Raw genomic sequence first — 20,958 nt, 5'->3', positions numbered from 1 at the left:
AAATTATTTTATTATTCAGAAACATGTACTCTAATGTTTTTAATTTTTTTTCTTCAATATTTTCAGGTGACTTTAAATAAGTATTCATGTAATATTATTCACAACTTTATAGAACTATACTCGTTCTTCATGAATAAACTTGTTGAGGATGTTAGCGAAACAAATTTGCCTAAAAATTATTGTGTTTCAACAAAGCAGTTACCCACTTTTGATATCAATGTTAGATGAGGCGGTGATACATAAGTCAAAACTTGGCTTGTATAACCACAGACTACTATTTTTTCGAAAACTCGGTGTTAAAGGGTCTATGTACATGTGCTTGTTGTAGAACGAAAGACACAATGTCTACAGATTTACACTAAACTTACACAATTGAAGATAATGATAGTATAAAGCTTCCCTGCAAATATTAGTTGCTGAGGAGCTGCGGGTTTTGAGAAATGAGTAAAACAATGTCATGAAAATAATTTTCGTCTCACTGATCATGAGACAAAAATTGTTTTAGCGTTTAAAAACGTATTATGTTTCATGACATTGTTTTACTTATTTTCTCAAAAACTGCAGCACCTCAGCAACTAATATTTTAAGGGAAGCTTTGTATTATCATTATCAAACTGTGTAAGTTTAATGGAAGTCTGTGTGGACATTGTGTTTTGTGTTAGAAAAAGGTGAGATACCTGCTGCTAAAATATAGGATTCGGACTGCCTCTGTAGCTATCTGGGTAATCTCAGGTGTCTGGTTTGTAAGATACTGCTCCAGATTTGCAAAGGTCGCGGGTTCGAGGCCACCTGAGTAATATGCATGTGATTTTGTTTCCACAGAACTCAGGAATATATCAGAGTATCAGTGTAAGAGTACAACCGAAACTAACATTCCTAGCCCCGATGCAAATCCAACATCTATTCAACCCTCTGCTTTATTTTACACAACAGTGTGTAACTGCTTAGAATGGTACGATTGAAACAACGGAAGCTTATACTTCAGAGATCCAACAACCCTTGGCGCGTTTAAGAGCAGTTTATGCGTTCGATTAGCTCCCTGGTCGACCCTGCGGTGCTCACTCGGGTGAGCCCCTGCAATGAGCTAATCGAACGATCACACCCGCCCTCTCGTGGTGACGTCGTGCACCTCGGGTCACCCCAAGTGGCCCACTCCATAAGCAGGGCACTGGGGGCTGACCCTGGAATGACGTCAAAGCTATTCAAACGTACCGGGGCAGACCGGGGTCGACCCAGGGAAGCTAATCGAAACGCACCCTATGATAGCTCCCTGTGCATCTCTCTGTAGAAGGCTTAGTTAGTGCGCCCTCTGTTGATGAGACATATTGAAAAACAACGTCTATTAATTTCGGCTTGCGAACTTTTGAACCGGAAGGCAAAGCGAACAGTATAATATATGATTGACTTTGCAGTGTACTTTTTGCACTGACGTTCCAACATAACTGGACCTCGGAGCCGGAGATGGAGCTCGCTCCAGGCAAAGCTTAGAAAAAGCCCTATGTTTAATTTTAACATTTTAAACACATTTTGTCATCCTCTCCGTCATGCACATTTCGTCCAGATTGGTATTCCATTCTCAATTAGGTCACAAATCATGATAGTTTCTAAATCTTTGTTTCTGTGGTCTTTACTCGGCTGTCAATAGAGGGCCTCTGGCTCGATCTGGTGGAGGAGGGTAACTCTTTGTGAGAACGATTGCGTAGCTTCGCAAGCCACAGCGCCCTCACTCGGCCAGTAAATGCGAACGAACAGAAGATGAAGACACCCTGGAGAGAACTAATGATCGCAAAGAGGTACCAAAAGATGACGACATTGGTAGCCATGGCGACGAAACCAATGATCCAGGAAAACCCCATCAAGCTTGAAATCTAGAATGAAAGTAAAATTAGAATGTAGTGAAGTTTATTCCACAAAGGACACAGCTAATTCAGAATGAGCGTTTCGATTTCTGAAAAGTTCACGCAGTTAATTCGTTTTCGTAATCGTGTCGTTTACCATGATGAATACTTTAAAGGAAAAATTAACGGAATGCTGTAGCACCCTAAAGTTGAAGGCGCAGTGTGCAGCACCTGCGTGTACAATTCTGTATACACTTACCTTGACATAAATCGCAAGCTCCATCCAAGCTTCTTTGATGCTTGAAGTTTGTTTCTTGACCATGTAGGAGGCCCTCTTTGACGAGCGGATACACCTGACGGTCCAGCCAAAACAAACTACATTGAAGCAGACACAGAGTATGACTGGTACACAGAACATGATGAAGATCGCCTCCCTGCTTGCAATCCAGCAGGAAACCTCACTGCCGTAGCTGAAATTAAGCCCAGTGCACTCGCAGAAATGCAAGATAAGATGAGGAATGATCACCAGCAGCGGTGAGCACCAGGCAACCAAAGACAGGCGACGGAACTTCCGGAGGCTGGTCGTCTTGGCTGACGACATGCTTGAGAAAGTGCGCATAAAATCCCACGATATGGCCGCCATCCACGCAAATGCCGACAACCAGAAATAATGCGTTATGAGAGCAACAGCCGTACAAAGACCTCGAATCGAAAGGTTGGCAACAACCTGGGAAAGAATTGAGGATAATTGGGCAATCAAGATGGCAAAAGACAGACTCATGACAGCCAAGCCTTGGGCGTTTCTCAGAACAGAGAATACAGCATAGGTGATCAAGGTAGCTGTGAGCCCGGCTAAGGAGAGACTGAAACACACGAGGTTCACAATCTGCTCGGGACTGGAGAAAAGATCCAACTGGGCCTTTGAAAAACAAACTATCGTCTCCCCATTGGGTAATGTGGCGTTTGTTTCTGGCCTCTCGATATAATATGTAGAGTACCGATACATATTCTTAAAATCTGTCAAGGTTTTGCAAGTTAAACTATAATTTCGCTCTCCACAAAACCGGATGAACTTTTTTTTGCCAACAGTTTCGGTGTGTACATCGTATGCTATAGTCGTGGTAATGTTAACAGGGGATAAGAGTGTGTCGTCATCAATGACGTAGACAAATAGCTCTCCACTCACATTCATTGATATCGAGGCTCCTTCTTCGGTATCAATACATTCATTCTTGGTGTTGCTCGTGGTATCATTGGTTGGTTGTTTTGAACATTCATGGATCAGTGATACCTTTGCGAGGCCACATTGGAATCCCCAGTCGGTTTGTGTGACGTCACCATTAACGCGTAAAACCTTATCTAGCGTTCCGGCAAAGTCGCCTATCTCTGAAAGCGTCGGGCTTGAAATGGAAACCGTGACCTCTGACCTCTCCACTTGAGGTTCTGAATCTAGTAACGACCGCAGGGGAGACGAAAAGTGCAGAGCTAGGTTCAGATTTGAATAAGCGACTGCATAAATAAGGCACTTTATGGAATCCAGACCAGAAAAATCATTCTCGCTCTCATGTTTTGTAACTTTTAAAACGGATTGCACTTGCCAACATGTTTTCTCAACATATACGGTTATGGAGTGGTATTCAAATGCAAAGTCATCAGGCACTCCATCGAGCAGAGTTTTGCTAATAAGGATCGGATTTTCAGGTTCTTGATCTATTCCGTCTGTTTCTACTAGAAAGATCCGGTCCTCTTGCGTCGTTTGGCACAGACTAATACTGTCTAAGTCGACACCTTTACACAGTGCGCAATGTGGGTTTTTATATTGTAAATACTGTGCTTTATAGCCTTGACATGATTGTTGCAGGTCGTGTGTTTCATTAAGACATGTATTAATGACGTCATTGACACACGGTCGGGTTCCTTGACTCCCTAAAGGAATTAACATGACTTCATACTTAATAGTACCGGTAGCGTTGAAACCCTGGTCTTGTTTTTGTGATATCTTTGAGAACTGTTCGACCCCATGACAGTAGGCACACATGATGTTCTTGAAGGGTATATCCAGCGGTAGATACAGAACTGGTTGTGAATAAGGTGGAGATTCGCATTGGTTCCTCACCGTGTCATTGGACCAGCTATCAGGACAGATACTCACCAACTCATAGCTACCGAATTGAGAATCCACCGATAAACACTCGTAGTATTCTGAGCTGTGCAATAAAGTCACCAAGTTCGGAAACGGGTGAGATTCGAAGTCGGGTGCTGTTGGGAATACGCAGATGTCAATGTCAAAGCAACAATCCTTGAAGATGTGGCACATGAAATCACAACCGCATTGTTTGTGAGTTGGTAGGTCACCACAACGACCTTGGCAAGTCTGATCCGGTAGGATGTGTACTGTTACATTATTCAGTGTTATATCTGCAAAAAAAAAAAAAAAAAAAAAAAAAAACACCCAGAAAACTAAAAAATGTAAAAACTGTTTCCAATAAGTTTTTACCCAGCGTGTCACAACAAGGTTGAGGTGTTAAAAAGGTATGTTTAACAATATTCACCGGGTAAAATGAGATTCCATGGCAAAAATAACAATGTGCTTGAAAAGAATGTTTCGAAAGAAACCGTGCGCTTGTCATGTCTATAAGAAAAACGTTCATTTAGTTCAAGGTTCTAATATTAAGATATGATTACATTGTTTCAAAAGACGTTTTATGATTTAAAGACAAGTTTCCTCATTGCTTTAAAGGTCTGTGTGAAAATTTAGGCTCAATTGGTCATCGCAGTTGCAAGAAAATAATGAAAGAATGAAAAAAACATCCTTGTTGCACAAATTTGTTTTTTTTCAAATGCCTGTAAAATGCTTCAGGTCTGAAGTCTTTCTTAGGGTTCAAATATTTCAGTTAGAAATTACCTCCTAAAATACTCGTTTTAATCACATGTAATACGTTACTTAAAGCCATTGGACACTTTCGGAACAGAACAAGCAAAATGTTCACAGATTTACAAATAACCTACAAGGTTAACAGAAGGTAATGGTGAACGACTTCTCTTGAAATATTATTCCATGAAATGCTTTACTTTTTGAGAAAACATTAAAACAATTATCAATTCTCGATATCGAGAATTACGGATTTATTTTAAACACATGTAATGACACGTTGAAACGTGCGTAAACAAGGGTGGGTTTTCCCGTTATTTTCTCCCGACTCCGATGACCGATTGAGCCTAAGTTTTCACAGGTTTGTTATTTTATTTATAATTGTGATGCACGAAGTGTGGGCCTTTGGAAAATACTATTTACTAAAGGTGGCCAATGGCTTTAAAGAGGGAGCTATGTCGGCATTAAAATTATACTAACAACAGCTCTCCGTTGCCCAATATCAAGAAAGTTTTTATGCTAATTATACTTTCTGAATGTAAAAGAGTGAAAATTTCACTCTCTTGTCCGAGTGGTGTCATTTTCGCTCTTTTGAGAGGTTAATGTCAATCTGTGTCACTTTTTTTAGTGAAATTTGAAGGAACTTTACTCTAAATTGAGTTGAAAATACCTGTCTTTCACTCTTAACAGAGTTGTCATCCATGGCTCTTTGCAAGAGTGGTATGGAGGACAAAACGAGTGGTTTTCACTCTTTTACATTAAAGCCATTGTACACTTTCAAAAAAACAGTATTTTCCAAGGCCCACACTTCGTGTATCACAACTTATTTAAAATAACAAACCTGTGAAAATTTAGGCTCAATTGGTCATCGGAGTCGGGAGAAAATAACGGGAAAACCCACCCTTGTTTCCGCACGTTTCGCCGTGTCATGACATGTGTTTAAAATAAATCCTTAGTTCTCGATATCGAGAATTGATATTGTTTGAATGTGTTATCAAAAAGTAAAGCATTTCATGGAATAATATTTCAAGAGAAGTCTTTCACCATTACCTTCTGTTCCGAAAGTGTTACCCTCTGTAAACCCTGTAAGTTATTTGTAAATCTGTGATTTTTTTTTTATGTTCCGAAAGTGTCCAATGGCTTTAAAGAGAGTTTAATTTGAGTAATAAACAAACCAGTGTAAATTGTATATTCTCGTGACACATTCAGTCTGTGAAAATTCGTCGAGGCGCCAGTCTCAATCTTATTAGACCAAGTCTTGAGTGTAGCGGGAAATGTGAAAGCATAACTTAACTTATACAGAAGTACGAAAACAAAATCCGTTACTTGTTTCTTACCTATACTGCATTCGATGTGAAGGTTAGATCCACCATGCCTGAGACAGCGATTCTCCACCCCGAGCCATCCATTAGTTCCTTCATGGAAGACATACTCAAGACCCTGGCTTTCCTTCGGTTGAACTAGTTGCCATTTATAAGCGCAATTGTGACCAAGATCATGGCAGACGTTTTGCGGTATAACTCTCACGCTACTTTTATCATAAAAGCAGGCTGGTGCCCAGCTCGACTCGTTGTGTCTCAATTCCAAGATACCAACCAAATCCGAAGAGCCGTTGATCAGACGAATGTCAAACACATCATTAAAGGCCACGTTGGTAGCAATGACTTCATCTTCTAAAATTAAAATATATGCAAATTAAAAGATCAATATTTAGTATATATTCAAGTTTCAGGACAGTTAGCCACGTATCTTTGATATACGATAATGAGAAATGAATAGAAAAGAAACAAATACAGAAATAAATGTATTACCGGGCAAGAACACAAATAATCAGAGACAATAGCTGAACAAAGGCATAACATTCTGATACAAAAATTGTGTTTGGAACTGCACCGAAAATGTTTTTCAATATTTTACTAAAGATGACTTTGTGTCGGGTAGAAAAATACGTTGACCATTTAAAGGATTTTCGTAGTTATGGTAACCAAGCATTTAAGTAACGTTACTAAGGAGAGAAAACTACTTAGTTCTTCACTTTTTTTAATCATTTCTCAAAATAATACTACAGCACCTCAGCAAGTAAATTTTTCAGGGAAGCTTTCTAAAAAAAAAACGTCATTATTTTAAAACTGTGTGAGTTTAAATACACTGGACACTATCGGTAATTGTCAAAGACCCGGGCCCAATTTTATGGCTCTTAAAATGTTACCGCCGAATTCTGCGCTTACGATCACGATTCCCCGCTTACGTGCAAGCGCCGAATTTCTGTGCGCTAGCCTTGTAAGCGTAGAATGCCTAGTAACGTGGAGTACGCACGCGCAGAAGCCAAAATTCGCCGCTTACCCGTGACATACGCTTGCATTTAGCACATAATTCCCTGCTTCCGTAAGCGCCGATTCTGTGCTTTCGGTAAACAGAGCCATGAAACTGGGCCCAGTCTTCTCACTTGGGTGTTTTGGAGGCTGTAACCAATAATTGTTTCTGACGTCATAACCAACCGAGCTCACAATTCGGTTATCGTTCAGTCTGAACAGCAGAACCAACGACCAACAACCGAAACAGTTTTTGGTTACCGCCGCCAAAACGCACTCCATGTGTATCTCAACATATGTATAAATTAACAAACCTGTGAAAATTTGAGCTCACTTCGTCTTCGAAGTTGCGAGACAACTATGAAAAAACCACCCTTGTCACACGAAGTTGTGTGCTTTCAGATGCTTGATTTCGAGACCTCCAAATCTAATTCTGAGGTCTCGAAATAAAATTCGTGGAAAATTACTTCTTTCTCGAAAACTACGTCACTTCAGAGGTAGCCGTTTCTCATAATTTTTTTATAACTCTCCCCATTACTCGTTACCAAGTAAGGTTTTATGCTAATATTTATTTTGATTAATTACCAACAGTGTCCACTGCCTTAAATGCTAATCTGTGGACATTGTGTTTTGTGGACAGTGGACACTATTGGTAATTCCTCAAAATAATGTTTAGCATAAAAACTTACTTGGTTACAAGTAATGGAGAGCTGTTGAGAGTAAAAAAAACATTGTGAGAAACGGCTCCCTCTGAAGTAACGAAATTTCGAGAAAGAAGTAAATTTTCACGAATCTGATTTCGAGACCTCAAGTTCAGAATTTGAGGTCTCAAAAACAAGCATCTGAAAGCACACAACTTCGTTTGATAAGGGTGTTTTTTCTTTCATAGTTATCTGGCAACTCCGACGACCAATCAAGCTCAAATTTTCACAGGTTTGTTATTTTATGCATTTGTGGAGATACGCCAAGTGAGAAGACTGGAGTTTGACAGATAGTGTTCAGTGTCTTTAACACAAGTTTGTTTAACTTTTAGTTGAACTTTCCAAATTACGGGAAATTTTAAGTTGTTCTCTACGATCCACCGTGTAAAAGAGGGACTGCTCCGAGGCGAACGCTTGGTGGCGCTCTATAATATGAATCGAATTTTCACGGATGTGCTAAGACAAGCAAGAAATGGAAAAATAATTACTGAAGCGTAGATCTTTCTGAACTACACCAATACTCAATTTCGGCCCAGGTGAGGAGCAAAATTAAGTTAGACGCACCACGACTTGGCTGTCTCTTTAGACAATTTAATTATGTACAGACCTACCGTAAGCACAGGCTAATTCCCAAGCACTGTCACTGGGACTTTCAGTTTCCCACTCCCGGTTCCGTTGGCTCTCGGGGTCATACCTATCGACCGGATTCTCGCAACGTAACACGGTACTTTGAAGATACTCAAGAAGCGTACTGTAGTAAGACAAGTAACAATCGTGACTTGTCTTCACGTCAGGGAGCTCATCGTCTGGCTCGTTGATCTTACACGAGTTTCCAGTCCCTATAGCCATAGGATATCCCAGATGTTTACAAACCAAATCAGCCCCGGCTATTGAGATAAATCCGGAGCATGGATGTTTTAGTCTTGCCCATCCGGCGGCACCAAAGCTCACCTCCACCCTTCCCTCCCGAGCATTACAGCCTCCTGACAGTCGAACGGTTTCTGCATTGTGGAGAAAACGCAACATTTAACATCTATTATAAAACAATGTTGCCATATTAACCCAATTTATGTAACGTCATCACCACAGTATCTTTGTGGAGAAATTACATTTCGTAGGTTAGTGCAATCGAGAACAAGAGAGGTAATAATTAGTTTTGCTTCTCAACTCAGTTCAATTCAATTAAATTCAATTAATCTTTAATAGATCACAAAAGGGTAAATATAGTGCTTGCGTCACACAGTGAAAACGTTGACACATTAAAAACCTTGAAAACAGTTCTAGGGCTAATTATAACTACAAGAAAAACCACTAAAAGGTGATAAGAAAAATACCTGTTATGCATTCGATGTAAAGGTTGAATCCACCATGCCTGAAACAGCGATTTTCCACCCCAAGCCATGACACGTTTCCATGAGTATCTTCCAGGAAAATATGCTCTAGACCCTGGTTTTCGTTGGGTTCAACAAATTGCCATTTATAAGCGCAATTGTGACCAAGATCATGGCAAATGTTTTCCGGAATTTTCCCAACTTCCACGTTACTTTTATCATAAAAGCAGGCTGGTGCCCAGCTCGACTCGTTGTGTCTCAATTCCAGGATACCAACTAAATGTGAAGAGCCATTGATAAGACGAATGTCAAACAAATCATTCAACTTTACGTTGGTGGCAATGACTTCATCAACTGGAAGTAAAACAAAAAAATGCGCATTTGAAATTGTGTTTAGTAGTGTAGAAAATATTCAGTGTTTTTCAGGTACTCAGGCAGGTACTCAAATACGTCATTCTAGGAAAGTTACATTCTGCATGGGCATGTACAAATTATAATGTCAAATTTAGGCCTAGTACATACTCAATCAGGATTAAGGAACATGGTAACCATGCGTTCAACCCTTATAGTGTTGTTTACAAACAGTAAAACAAAGTGCAGCTTGGTTTACACAACGCGATTTTGATTCTCGACGATTTACTTTAAAATGACGATTGCTCCGAGGGCAGCGCTTGGTGGCGCACTTTATAATACATCAAAAACAGACCTTTCCGCAAAATTTATTCCGTTCACATACGTTGGGCGTGGAATAAGCTGCATGCTGGTCGGGCTTGCGATCACGTTTGATCACCAGCTAGACCAGCATGCACCTCATTCAACAGTTATAGCGCCTTCGAAATGGGCATTTCCGTACAGGTATATTTCTGCGGGGCTATATAGTACGTAAAATAATGATGTACTTGCTGTAGAGCACTCAATCTAGGCTTACCATAAGCACAGGCTAACTCCCAATCACTGTCACTGGATTCGTCCATGTCACTGTCAGAGCCGTACTCGTCAATATGTTGCTCGCAATGTAACAGAGTGCTTCGAAGATACTCCAGGAGTGTATCGCTGTTAGAGAAACAATTTTTAGTCTTCACTTCAGGGAGCTCATCGTCTGGTGGCTCGTTGATCTTACACGGGTTTCCAGTCCCTATAGCCATAGGATATCCCAGATGTTTACAAACCAAATCAGCCCCGGCTCTTGAGATATGTCCGGAACATGAATGTTTTAGTCTTGCCCATCCGGCGGCACCAAGGCTCACCTCCACCCTTCCCTCCCGAGCAGTGCAGCCTCCTGACAGTCGAATGGTTTCTGCATTGCGGGGGGAAATAGAAGAACAGTGATGTTTAGGGAGCTTTAAATATACAGTAATTCCTGCAAGGCATGTGGGACTCCGTTTATGAGATCTACTCTGTTTACATAGCACCATGTAATGGTTTACAAGGTGCTTTGGCGCAATATGCTGCCAATCCAGCCAGGAACACCGGGGCGAACCCCTTCTCTTTTCGATAAGTGTATCTGCGTTACACAACACGCGGGACAAACGGCTTTACGTCCCATCCGAAGGACCAAGCTATAGTTCAGTGTCTTGTTTTACGATACAAGTGTCACAACTTGTACTGGAACCCACACTCTGCTGATCAAATACACCAGAGGTTGAATTCGGTGCCCTTAACCGCTCGGGCACGACACCAATCCCTTGCAATCATTTCTATCCTAGTAGGGTGTTGTAGCTGAGCGGTTAAGAGCATCGAATTCAAGTTCTGGTTGCTAGTCATCGGAATGGTCTGGTCATCTGAATGTGGGTTCGAATCCCTGTCGTGACAAGTGTGTCCTTCAGCAAGATGCTTTACCGTAATTGCCTCTCGTCGCCTATGGTATAATGGGTCCTGTGCTCTTTTACGTGTTTTCATCTAAAATCTGTAAAATCTGTTAACTCTGACTATACGTATATTTTTAATAAATGTTTTTCCCTCTTCTCAATTTCAAGGACAGTCCCATAATGTCAAAGAGCCATTAGGCTTATATATGTTGATATATGTATCCTGTATATCAAGATATTGAAATAAATAAATGAAGGTTGTTCATGGGCCTCACCTGTAATGCACAATAAAGCCCAGTCGGAGCTATGATCGCAGCTCATCTGTTGAAACGACCAATCTCTCATCCAACACTGTCTAGCAGTCATCATATAGTTCGTACATTGTACCCCCATGGACCAAATGGGCCCATTCACCTTCCCGTACTGCTCTCCTGCCGCTCCGAAGGAGTAGGTACCCACGTAACCCAGTCGGTAGCACATGTCTTGGTTCTCTGGTAGATCACAGATATTGTTAATGGTTGCCTGGCACACGGTGCCCCACTCCCCTCCCGGTGGGCGGATCTCTAGCCTCCCCTCGTTCATACTTGGTCCGCCTTCCAACCTCACATCCCAGTCAACGTCGTAACCTGGAAGTTGAAAGTTGGGTTATTCTATTTAGACTTTCTTATGAATTTTGTTTCTGATTTCCCCTTTAGTTTTTGATCCATGACATATCACGACAAATGACCGGTGAATAATCGACGAGCAAACTTGATTGACCTCTCACAAAAAGATAATCAACATCAGCCCCCATCTGCCTTCTAGCTAATTGAATGCTCCTATGATGTCAACACGTCGTACGTGCTGGTCGCATTCTCCAAAGCCGACATACAGAATAAAGCCAGCACAGGGACTGCGTTCGCAAGAAATTCAAGCAAACTTCTGTTTGGTTTACATTCTTTGCATTTTAATAAAGGGGGTTATCAAAATGCTACATTTCCTACAAATATTACATATCTCAAAAAGAGACTGGGTTAAATGCACTAAAATACGAAAGGGAAATGACAATAAAACAAGCTAAATGAAGATGGGCGTGGCAACACTGCCCTAAGAAATTACAATAGATGGACATAAGTAATAGTGGATTGGCAACCACAGACAGGGAAAGGGAACAAAGGTAGACATATGAAAAGATGGAGAGATGACATATCCAGGAACAACATGGACCAGAACTGCAACAAATAGAAGTAATGGGATTAGGAGGGCTATATCTTACATTGGATGAATACATGGTGTCATTGCTGAGTGGATAAGAGCATCAAACTCACGCTCTGTTGTTCTGTTATTAAGCAGAGTGTTGGTTGTGTCCCTGAGCAAGACACAAGTATGACTGATTCTATCCACCGAGGGATAAATGGGTAGCTGTACCAGCGTGGAGATGGTTCTTGTGATTGATTTAGCTCAGTGCGCTACATATCTGGCAACGCTGGATGTATAAAATTTCACATGGAGCTGAGATGGTTTAAAGGCACTGAACGCCTTTGGTAATTGTCAAAGACCAGTCTTCTCACTTTGTGTATCTCAACATATGCATAAAATAACATACCAGAGACAATTTGAGCTCAATTGGTCGTCGAAGTTGTGAAAGAATAATGACAGAAAAAAAAACACCATTGACGCACAAGTTGTGTGCTTTCAGATGCTTGATGGGGTCTCAAAATCATTTCAAATATTTGAGTGAAAAATTGCTTCTTTCTCAAAAACTATCTACTTCAGAGGGAGACGTTTCACACAGTGTTTTGTATTACCAACAGCTCTCCGTTGCTCATTACCAAGTTAGATTTTGCTAACAATTGTTTTGAGTATTTACCAATAGTGTACACAGTGCCTTTAATGAATGTATATATGGCCCAGTGACCAGGGGTACTAATGGAAGTGCTTTGAGACGCCCTGCGGGCGTAAAGCATTATATAAAAACTAAAGCGATTATTTTCATTAGTAAGTGATGATGATGAATGAGGTTGTAAAAAAAATATTCTGAGAAAAAGCCTCGCACTAATCAAGAGTATTAAAAGGCTCATTAGCTCGAGAACAATCTATTAGGGGCAGTTTATTAGGAAGTAGGAAGTTTGAGCTGCGAGGCTGCTGGCTCCCCGCTACTCAGACCATAGTCACGAGAGCAGTAGTCGCATGGGTGACAGCAGTCTCGCGAGAACATCGCCAGTGTTGCGAGGAAAGAGTCTGAATGCTACCATACTATGGCACAATGTTTTTATTTTTAAAACGACTTGTTCACAAGTCTACAGCGATCGCTAAATCTGCTGCTTATTTGGTATACGGAACTTCGAAAGACAACTTCCTTAGCTTGAATGAAAACACTTTTACTTTATGTAGCTTACAAACTACACTTTCAACCTTACTGTCAGATATGCACAAGACAAAACGAAACAGTTAACAAGCATAATTGCCGGGTTTTATCGGCAGCATGTTGTGTGTTTTTCATGCGTGACCTCGGTTTGAAGTCCTTAGGGCTTCTGAAATTCAGTCTTTTTCGACCTTATCTGAAAAGTATTGACAAAAATGATGTAGCAGTAAATTGAAATGAAGAGCATATCTGTCGTTTTGTATGAACAAATCGGTGCAACTCAAATTTTAAAAAGATAAAATTGTACGTAAAAAATTGCTTCAAAAAGAAAGAAACCAAGTCACAAAAACACGGCAATTTTTCCTGTTATAAATGTCGGCAACAGTCGCCAATTAGTATATGGATAGATTATTTCATATTCTTCCCGGAAATGTTAAAAGCGAGACCGGATCGTAGCTAGTCCAGTCAGGATATAGCGATTTCCACCGGTAGTCCAAAACCCACGTTACGAAAAAAATCAACCATTAAACAGGGTGGTTTTCTTGCACGGAGATTGGCTGACGATAACATCATCCATTGATGTGACAGCTTTTTTTCCGGGTATGGTGCCCCAACCGCCAAGCCAGCGTGTGAATGAGGGTCAACGTACAAATTTCTCTTTTTAAAATTTGAGCTGCACAGATTTTTTTTCATAAATAACGACATAATTATATGCCCTTCGATTCAACTTACTGGTACACTATTTGGATTGAGACTTTCAGAAAAGGCCGAAAATGACCGAATTCCAGAAGCCCTTTTGAATAATTAAATATTCATACAGTCGGAGGTCACGCACGAAAAACGGTGAATAATTTGCAGATAAAAGGAAAGGAATTTCAGTGTCCTGCGGATAGAATGGATACCTTTTATTAAAGGCAGTGGACATTGTTGGTAATTTATAGCATAAAACCTTGTTTTGTAACGAGTAATGGAGAGAGATTGATAGTATAAAACATTTTGAGATACGGCTTCCCCTAAAGTATCGTAAATTTCGACAAAGCAGTAATTTTTCTCGAATTTGATTTAGAGACCTCAGAATTAGAATTTGAAGTCTTGAAATCAAGCATCTGAAAGCACACAACTTCGTGTGACAAGGGTGTTTTTTCTTCTTTTCTTTTTCCAATATTATCTTGCGACTTCTCAGACCAATTGAGCTCAAATTTTCACAGGTTTGTTATTTTTATGTGTTGAAATACACCAAGTGGGAAGACTGGTCTGTGACAAACACCAATAGTGGCGAGTGTCTTTGTTAACCCCCAAAATGTTCCGCCCCAACAGATGGTCTAAAACCCAAGTGGGAATAAACATTCCTTGTCTTTCAACCGCACGTCTAATTAAATTTACATCACGTTTCATAACATCAACGGTCTAGAACAAATTGAAATAATGTCATCCATGAATAATTGACACCGGATGATGCTCCAAAGATGTTCCAAATTCCTGGATCTTAAACCGACCTTTGAATAGCCGTCTTAAATTCTGACCGAATTCCTCCCCTGACTAATTCATAATAATTGATCATTCCTTCGTAACGAGCACTGGAGTAGTGTTTAACTTTGTGATAAACGGCTCCTTCTGAAGTTACGGATAGTTCTTGAGAAAGAGTAAATTTCGCACTCAAATATTAAAATACTTAAGACCTACTTCAAATTCATGGTGGAACAAGGGTGTTGTTTTTCTTCCATTGTTCCTTGCAAATTTGATGTTCAATTAAGTCCAAATGTTCACAGATTTGTTATTTTTATGCAAATGTTGGGATACATCGTGTGAGAATACTGGTGTTTGACAATCAATAACCATGTCCAGTGCCTTTTAGTTGGTTCAAACACACGAGTCTGCATCCACGAACAACGTATACAATGTATATGTACAGTACATTGTACAGCGAGAACAGTATAGCAAAGTCGTGAGCACGGTCGTGTCTTTCAACCTCGTACGCGTTGCTCTTAAAAGCATTCACATACAAAGTATAGTAATGTACATGTGCGTGTACTTACGCTGTACACGTATTGCACCCTGTGTGTTATGTATGGGGTGCGCTGACGGAATTCAGCGGGGACTCGGATTATGCCCGTGTCAGATGCAGTTGTGTCCGCCATGCAATAATGTCCGCTCCGGACACTTTTGCATATGCAATACTGTCCGGGGCTATGCAAAAACCGTCCGGTGGACATGTACATGACTGTACATGTTATGTGCGCGTAAGCGAGCGTGCATGCACTGAACCTACGTATAATTATGCAGCATGAATATTCACGTATTTCATGATTGCAGCGAATACCCAACGGCCGAAAAATTCCCATGTCATTCATGACATGCACTTAGCTTGTAAAAAAATGGCGAACGTGTTCCGTCAACCAAGGGCGTTTAATTTACTGCAAGGACGGTTTTTGCACGGGGTGGACACAACTGCATATACAAATGTATCCAGGCGGACACAATTGCATTATGCAGCAGCTTCCGGGCGGACACGATTACATTTGCAAAACCGTCCGGCGAACATTATTGCATATAATGCAAAAATGTCCTCCGGGTAATTTTGCATAGAGGAGCGCCTTGATTAGTATACACAAACTGCCCATTCTGTTTCCCCGCGTGTTCGTATGTTCCAGACTGCTTTTGGGGCAGAGCGACATCCTTGTTTTATTATTATTTATCTGCCAAATTGGCTTTAAAGGGAAGGTACACCTTTGGTAATTGTCAAAGACCAGTCTTCTCACTCGGTGTATCTCAACATAAGCATAAAATAACAAGCCTGTGAAAATTTGAGCTCAATTGGTCATCGGATTTGCGCGAAAATGATGACAGAAAAAAACCACCCTTTTGGACGAATTTCTGTGCTTTCAGATAGGAATGAAAGACTTCGAGCTAGAAGTCTTTATATTATTTTAGTGAGAAATTACCTCTCATTCAAAATCTATGCTACTTCAGAGGGAGCCGTGTCTCCCAATGTTTTATACCATCAACAGCTCTACAATGCTTGTTACAAAGTCAGTTTTTAAGTTAATATTTGTTTTGAGTAATTACCAAACGTATACCTTGCCTTTAAAAGTTTAAGCAACGATTCTTTGGTGGTAAAAAAACACAACATTTTTCCCAGTATTGCACCATGAGCAACTTTTGGATGATCTTTGTTTGTTTGACTTATACGAAGCTTGTCTTGCCAAGAAAAACACATCGAGTACATTGCCTGCATATTTGTTGGAGCTATTCTAAAATCAACAGTTTTTATAACATCTACTGGTACAAACAGACATTGACATATTGGAAGCAGATTGATCGTAAACCAAGCCTGACATTGTAATTTTGATCCAAATGCAATAATGGTCACGCTCTCACAAACGCTTCGCGTCATTATGTATGAATGGGCCAGAAATTAATAATTATAGGCTTTATTTTCTAGGTTGCATGCGACATATTCTCAGAACACTGATATGGTCCGGTGAGCTTGCATCTGGTTGACCGTTGCTTTCTGGATTTTGTCAAAATTCCACAAAATGTCCATTAAAAGGAGTTCTTAGAAGTTGGTTGACTGGAAACATGCGATGGCTCGTCTTAGACATTAATGGCAATCTAAAGACGCTATAGGATAATCTCAAAGACGCCATTGAGATAGCTTTAAAACCATCTGTTTATTTAACCCAATTTGAAACAAACCAAAGTCACATCTTTTCAGTCAAGTATGTAAGTAAAGGCTTTGATTTTTCACCCTTCCATGTTTTCTTAGCATTTGCATTTGTACTGTATTTCTCTCCCACGTCCTGGATTTCTTCTTAGCTCAGACTTATCGCTTGAATTTTGATTATTGTACATGTATATGTTATTGTTTGTGTTCAGCGCCATGAGCACTTTGGCGGATTCGTGCGCTATATTAGTTTTCAGAATTATCATAAATACTTTTGTTGTAGGCAATCTACCGACATTTTTTTCTGATGGCACAGACATAGGACTATCAACGACTAGCGTAACTAACGTAGAGCACGGCCTTATCAAAATACACAACTATAAACAAGTAAAGCATACTGAATGTCATAAATCATTGATGGTATACTTGTCTGAGTTTGTACTCTACGTCATAAATCCCAAATGGGCTTATTTATATGTATTTGGGTACAACAACAATAACGAGGCGAATGAACCAGATGCCTCAAATAAGAGACCCATGACCTATGACCTATGGCCTATGAGCTAACACTGCCAACTGCAACCATTACCAACTATCCATAATGTGGGCCTACATTGTGTTTTAAACAGCTGCTATCTTGGGTGAAATTGGTTGAACGAGAATGCCAGTTGAATGTGTTTGTCATGGTTTCTTTATCAGTTAAATATTGATATTTTTTACACTTCTGAGTTTGTCGTGATCATCACAAAAAAATACGCCTTAACCTCACGGTTTCGAAAAACGAACTCCACTTCTGCCGTTGACAGCATGCTTCAAAATGCCAATACTTCTACTAACCTCTACCCTACAATAATCAAAACCCTAACCAAACCAAGAAACCTCAGCCAAACTACAAACCCTTTAAACCAAACCATTCTGCTTCTACCAAAACTACAAACAACCCTGTTATTCACTAAACCAACTCACCTCTACACAACAACGAAACCCTAACCAAACTACGAAAGCAATCCGCTTCTATCAAACTGAAAACCCTCCAACCTAGACATCCTATGTTCTCAACTAAGAAACCCTCAACCGAAAACAGACCACCAAACAAACCATCATTTACCCAACTTCCAACCTTTCCAAACTCTCTACAAACCACCCCACCAATCGTGTATTATCAAGGTCCTGCAGAAAACACCAAGTATATCGAGCTATAAGAACTACATCTGTTATAAAAATTATGCAACTTACCTCTTACTGCCAGCAGCATTAGACTCATGATACCGATGCACGGCATATTGAACATGTTTTTTTTTACTACTCTCTGCAAAACGTAATTTTAAGTAAAGTAAATTTAGACATAAGCAGTCATTTATAACAAGGAGAGTGCTCAGTATAGCTCTTCAGGGAGTGCTTTTAGCGCTGATGTGTTTTTTTATAAGTGGAGCGATTGGTTATCATTGCAGTATACTGCTCTTTGAAGTTCAATTGCATAAAATTAGTACCAGTGAACCAGCAACTCTAAACTCCCAATGGAAGTTGTACATATATCAGTCGTAGGCTCAACGACCGTTTGTCATGAAATAATCATTATTATTATTATTAACCTTTTTTTTTTTTTTTTTTTTTTTTGGGGGGGGGGCTTTCAACTTTTACGGAGCTCTGGAAAGCAGCCGTCAAACTTTTTGAGATCATGAGCTTAAATATCGAAGGAGACAAGACATCTTCAAAGATGAAAGTAGCATGTCGTCTTCCCAATATTTGTTTTCCCGAGAGGACGACATTGTCTCCCAGTCGTCATCCTAAATGAAGGATGTCTTCTTCAATTAATCTTAGAATGGTGTCATGCTGAAAGAAGATAGTGATAATTTGATTTGCAACAATCCGTAGACCCACGAAATGTGTATGAGAAAGACGACATACACTTTCTAATTATGCTGTCACCCTAAATTGATTTTCTTGGGAAGTTGATATCCTATTTTCATGTTTTCGACTTCCTGAGATAAAGTGATCAGGGCAGAAGATATCTTCGGTCGTCTGCATATAGTGCACGGTGATTATGGACGGGTATTGGCCGACAAGTGTGACGTCTGATGTTTCAGGTTCAAGTACACAATTTCCCCTCAAGTTTTCTCTAGCCAGAAAATTGAAATTCAATTGCCATTCAAAGCTTGACATTTATTGAGAGTTTCAAAAGTGTGCCAAACCGCACATTTCAAGCTCAATTTTGAAGTTATTTTGTTCAAAATCATCTTGATTCCTTTGGATTGCTTTTTTATAATGTGTCTTTTAAACTAAATTCTGTGTCGACTAACTCCAGAAAACACTCCAGCACATGCCGCCCTCAAGCTGAGCGTCAATGTTCGAGGGGGACTCCGTCCTTGCCCAGCCTGGAAGAATCCGAGAGGGCGACTCCTAGAGGGAGAATCCTAGAAGTGGACCATGACTCACCGGCGCAGCAGCTGTGGCAGTCTGCAACAAATCGTTTGGTTTGGGCGTTTCTACGTGCCCCTTGATGGACCACAGAGAATGATGATGATGAGAACAGAATTATTGATGAAAACTGATCGTTCAGCCAACGACTGATTCATGTACAACTTCAAGATCGGTGATTGGGTGTTAGAATGGCTGGTTCACTGGTACTAACTTTATGCAATTGAACTTCAAAGAGCAGTATACTGCAAGGATAACCAATCACTCCTCTAATAACAAACACATCAACGCTAAAAGCAGTCCTCTGATGAGCTTTAATATCGAGAGCTCTCGTCGTTATAAATGACTGTCTACTCTGATGTACTTCAAAATTATTTTTGGCAGAGATTGGTAAAACAAAAAGATGTTCAATATGCTGTCCATCGGTATCATGGTATTAATGCTGCTGACGGTAAGAGGTAAGTTTGCATTGTCATTTTCTATTAGAAAGAGTAAGGACAGAGATGACTCGATGGTCTGTTTAGGTTAAGGGTTTTTAGTTTGATAGAACTGGATTGCTTTCATAGTTTGGTAAGGGTTTAGTTGTTGTTTAGAGGTGAGTTGGTTTGGTTAAGGGTTTGTAGTTTGGCTGAGGTTTCTTGGTTTGGTTAGGTTTTTTTTCAAGTCACCTGGAAATATATATATATATATATAAATTAAATTTTTCAACATTGGAGTATAGGTTTATGAACAAAATATTTCTTTGAGTAGTTTTTTTTTCACGATTTATATGTTTAAAAATTAGATAAAGTTGTTGGGGGTGACTCCGCCTACCCCTTTTGTGACGTCAATCGAGGCAGACTTTGCCTCGATCGAACATCGAACACTCACACGTACGTGCAAGTACATGCAAGTCCTAGTCGTGAGTTTGTACGTTTCGAAAAAGTTTTTTTCTTGCATTTTCCCGGCTATGTCGACCAAGTGTATTACTGCTGGATGCAGCAAAACAACTAAAGATGGGGTCAGTTTGAAAAGTGGTCCGGTCTGACGTCTTTTCCAGCGCTGTGCAGCAACATTCGGGCCATCGTGCTTCGAGAATCCGGAATACGCCACGCAAATTGACATGAAGAGAATTTCTAAAACATGACGCCTTCCCAAGATTTTTTTTCAGCTAGTGGGAAGTCGTACCGGTACCTGAAAAACGTGACGAATCTAAAGGAGCATTTGCCTAACGTGACAAAAATCGGTGTATGTTTCAACTTTGAGGACATGTTTTTAGCTTGCGCCAAGCGTCACTATCTTGTGTTGGCACTGCATGCGATTCACCGTGCTGGGCAATCCGAGTGGACTGCCCGCACAGCAGCCATACAGACGTAGTGTACGAGGCCAGACTAATAATAATACTAATAATAACAAATTCTTATATAGCGCATTTCACAAAAACCGTATCAATGCTCTTTACATTAGTGCCCTGGTCATAGGGCCAATAACATCCCTGTAATGTTTCTCAGCTCCCTTAGGAGTATACAGCCCTGAGCTGCCTGTAAGGCGCTTGTGGCTTTTTCATACACAATATCAACCTCTACCCTCGCAGGTACCCATTTATACCCCTGGGTGAAGAGAAGCAATTATAGTAAAGTATCTTGCTCAAGGACACAAGTGTCACGACCGAGATTCGAACCCACACTCCG

General features: G+C 40.3%; 1 protein-coding gene across 1 annotated transcript; it reads right to left on the bottom strand.

The window, feature by feature from the left end:
- Window positions 1-1,604: 1,604 nt before the first annotated feature.
- Window positions 1,605-8,572, bottom strand: LOC117293183. Its single transcript, XM_033775406.1, has 4 exons — window positions 8,335-8,572; window positions 6,048-6,383; window positions 2,098-4,256; window positions 1,605-1,868 (listed from the first exon to the last, which is right to left on the bottom strand). Exons 1-4 carry the CDS (start codon window positions 8,570-8,572, stop codon window positions 1,605-1,607), a joined length of 2,997 nt encoding a protein of 998 aa, XP_033631297.1.
- Between the last annotated feature and the right edge of the window lie 12,386 nt (window positions 8,573-20,958).

The sequence above is a fragment of the Asterias rubens genome, chromosome 1 (genome assembly GCF_902459465.1).
Source record: "Asterias rubens chromosome 1, eAstRub1.3, whole genome shotgun sequence".
NCBI classification, from domain to species: domain Eukaryota; kingdom Metazoa; phylum Echinodermata; class Asteroidea; order Forcipulatida; family Asteriidae; genus Asterias; species Asterias rubens.
The sequence above is the reverse complement of the archived record's forward strand: the minus strand, read 5'-3'. Positions and strand labels throughout refer to the sequence as shown.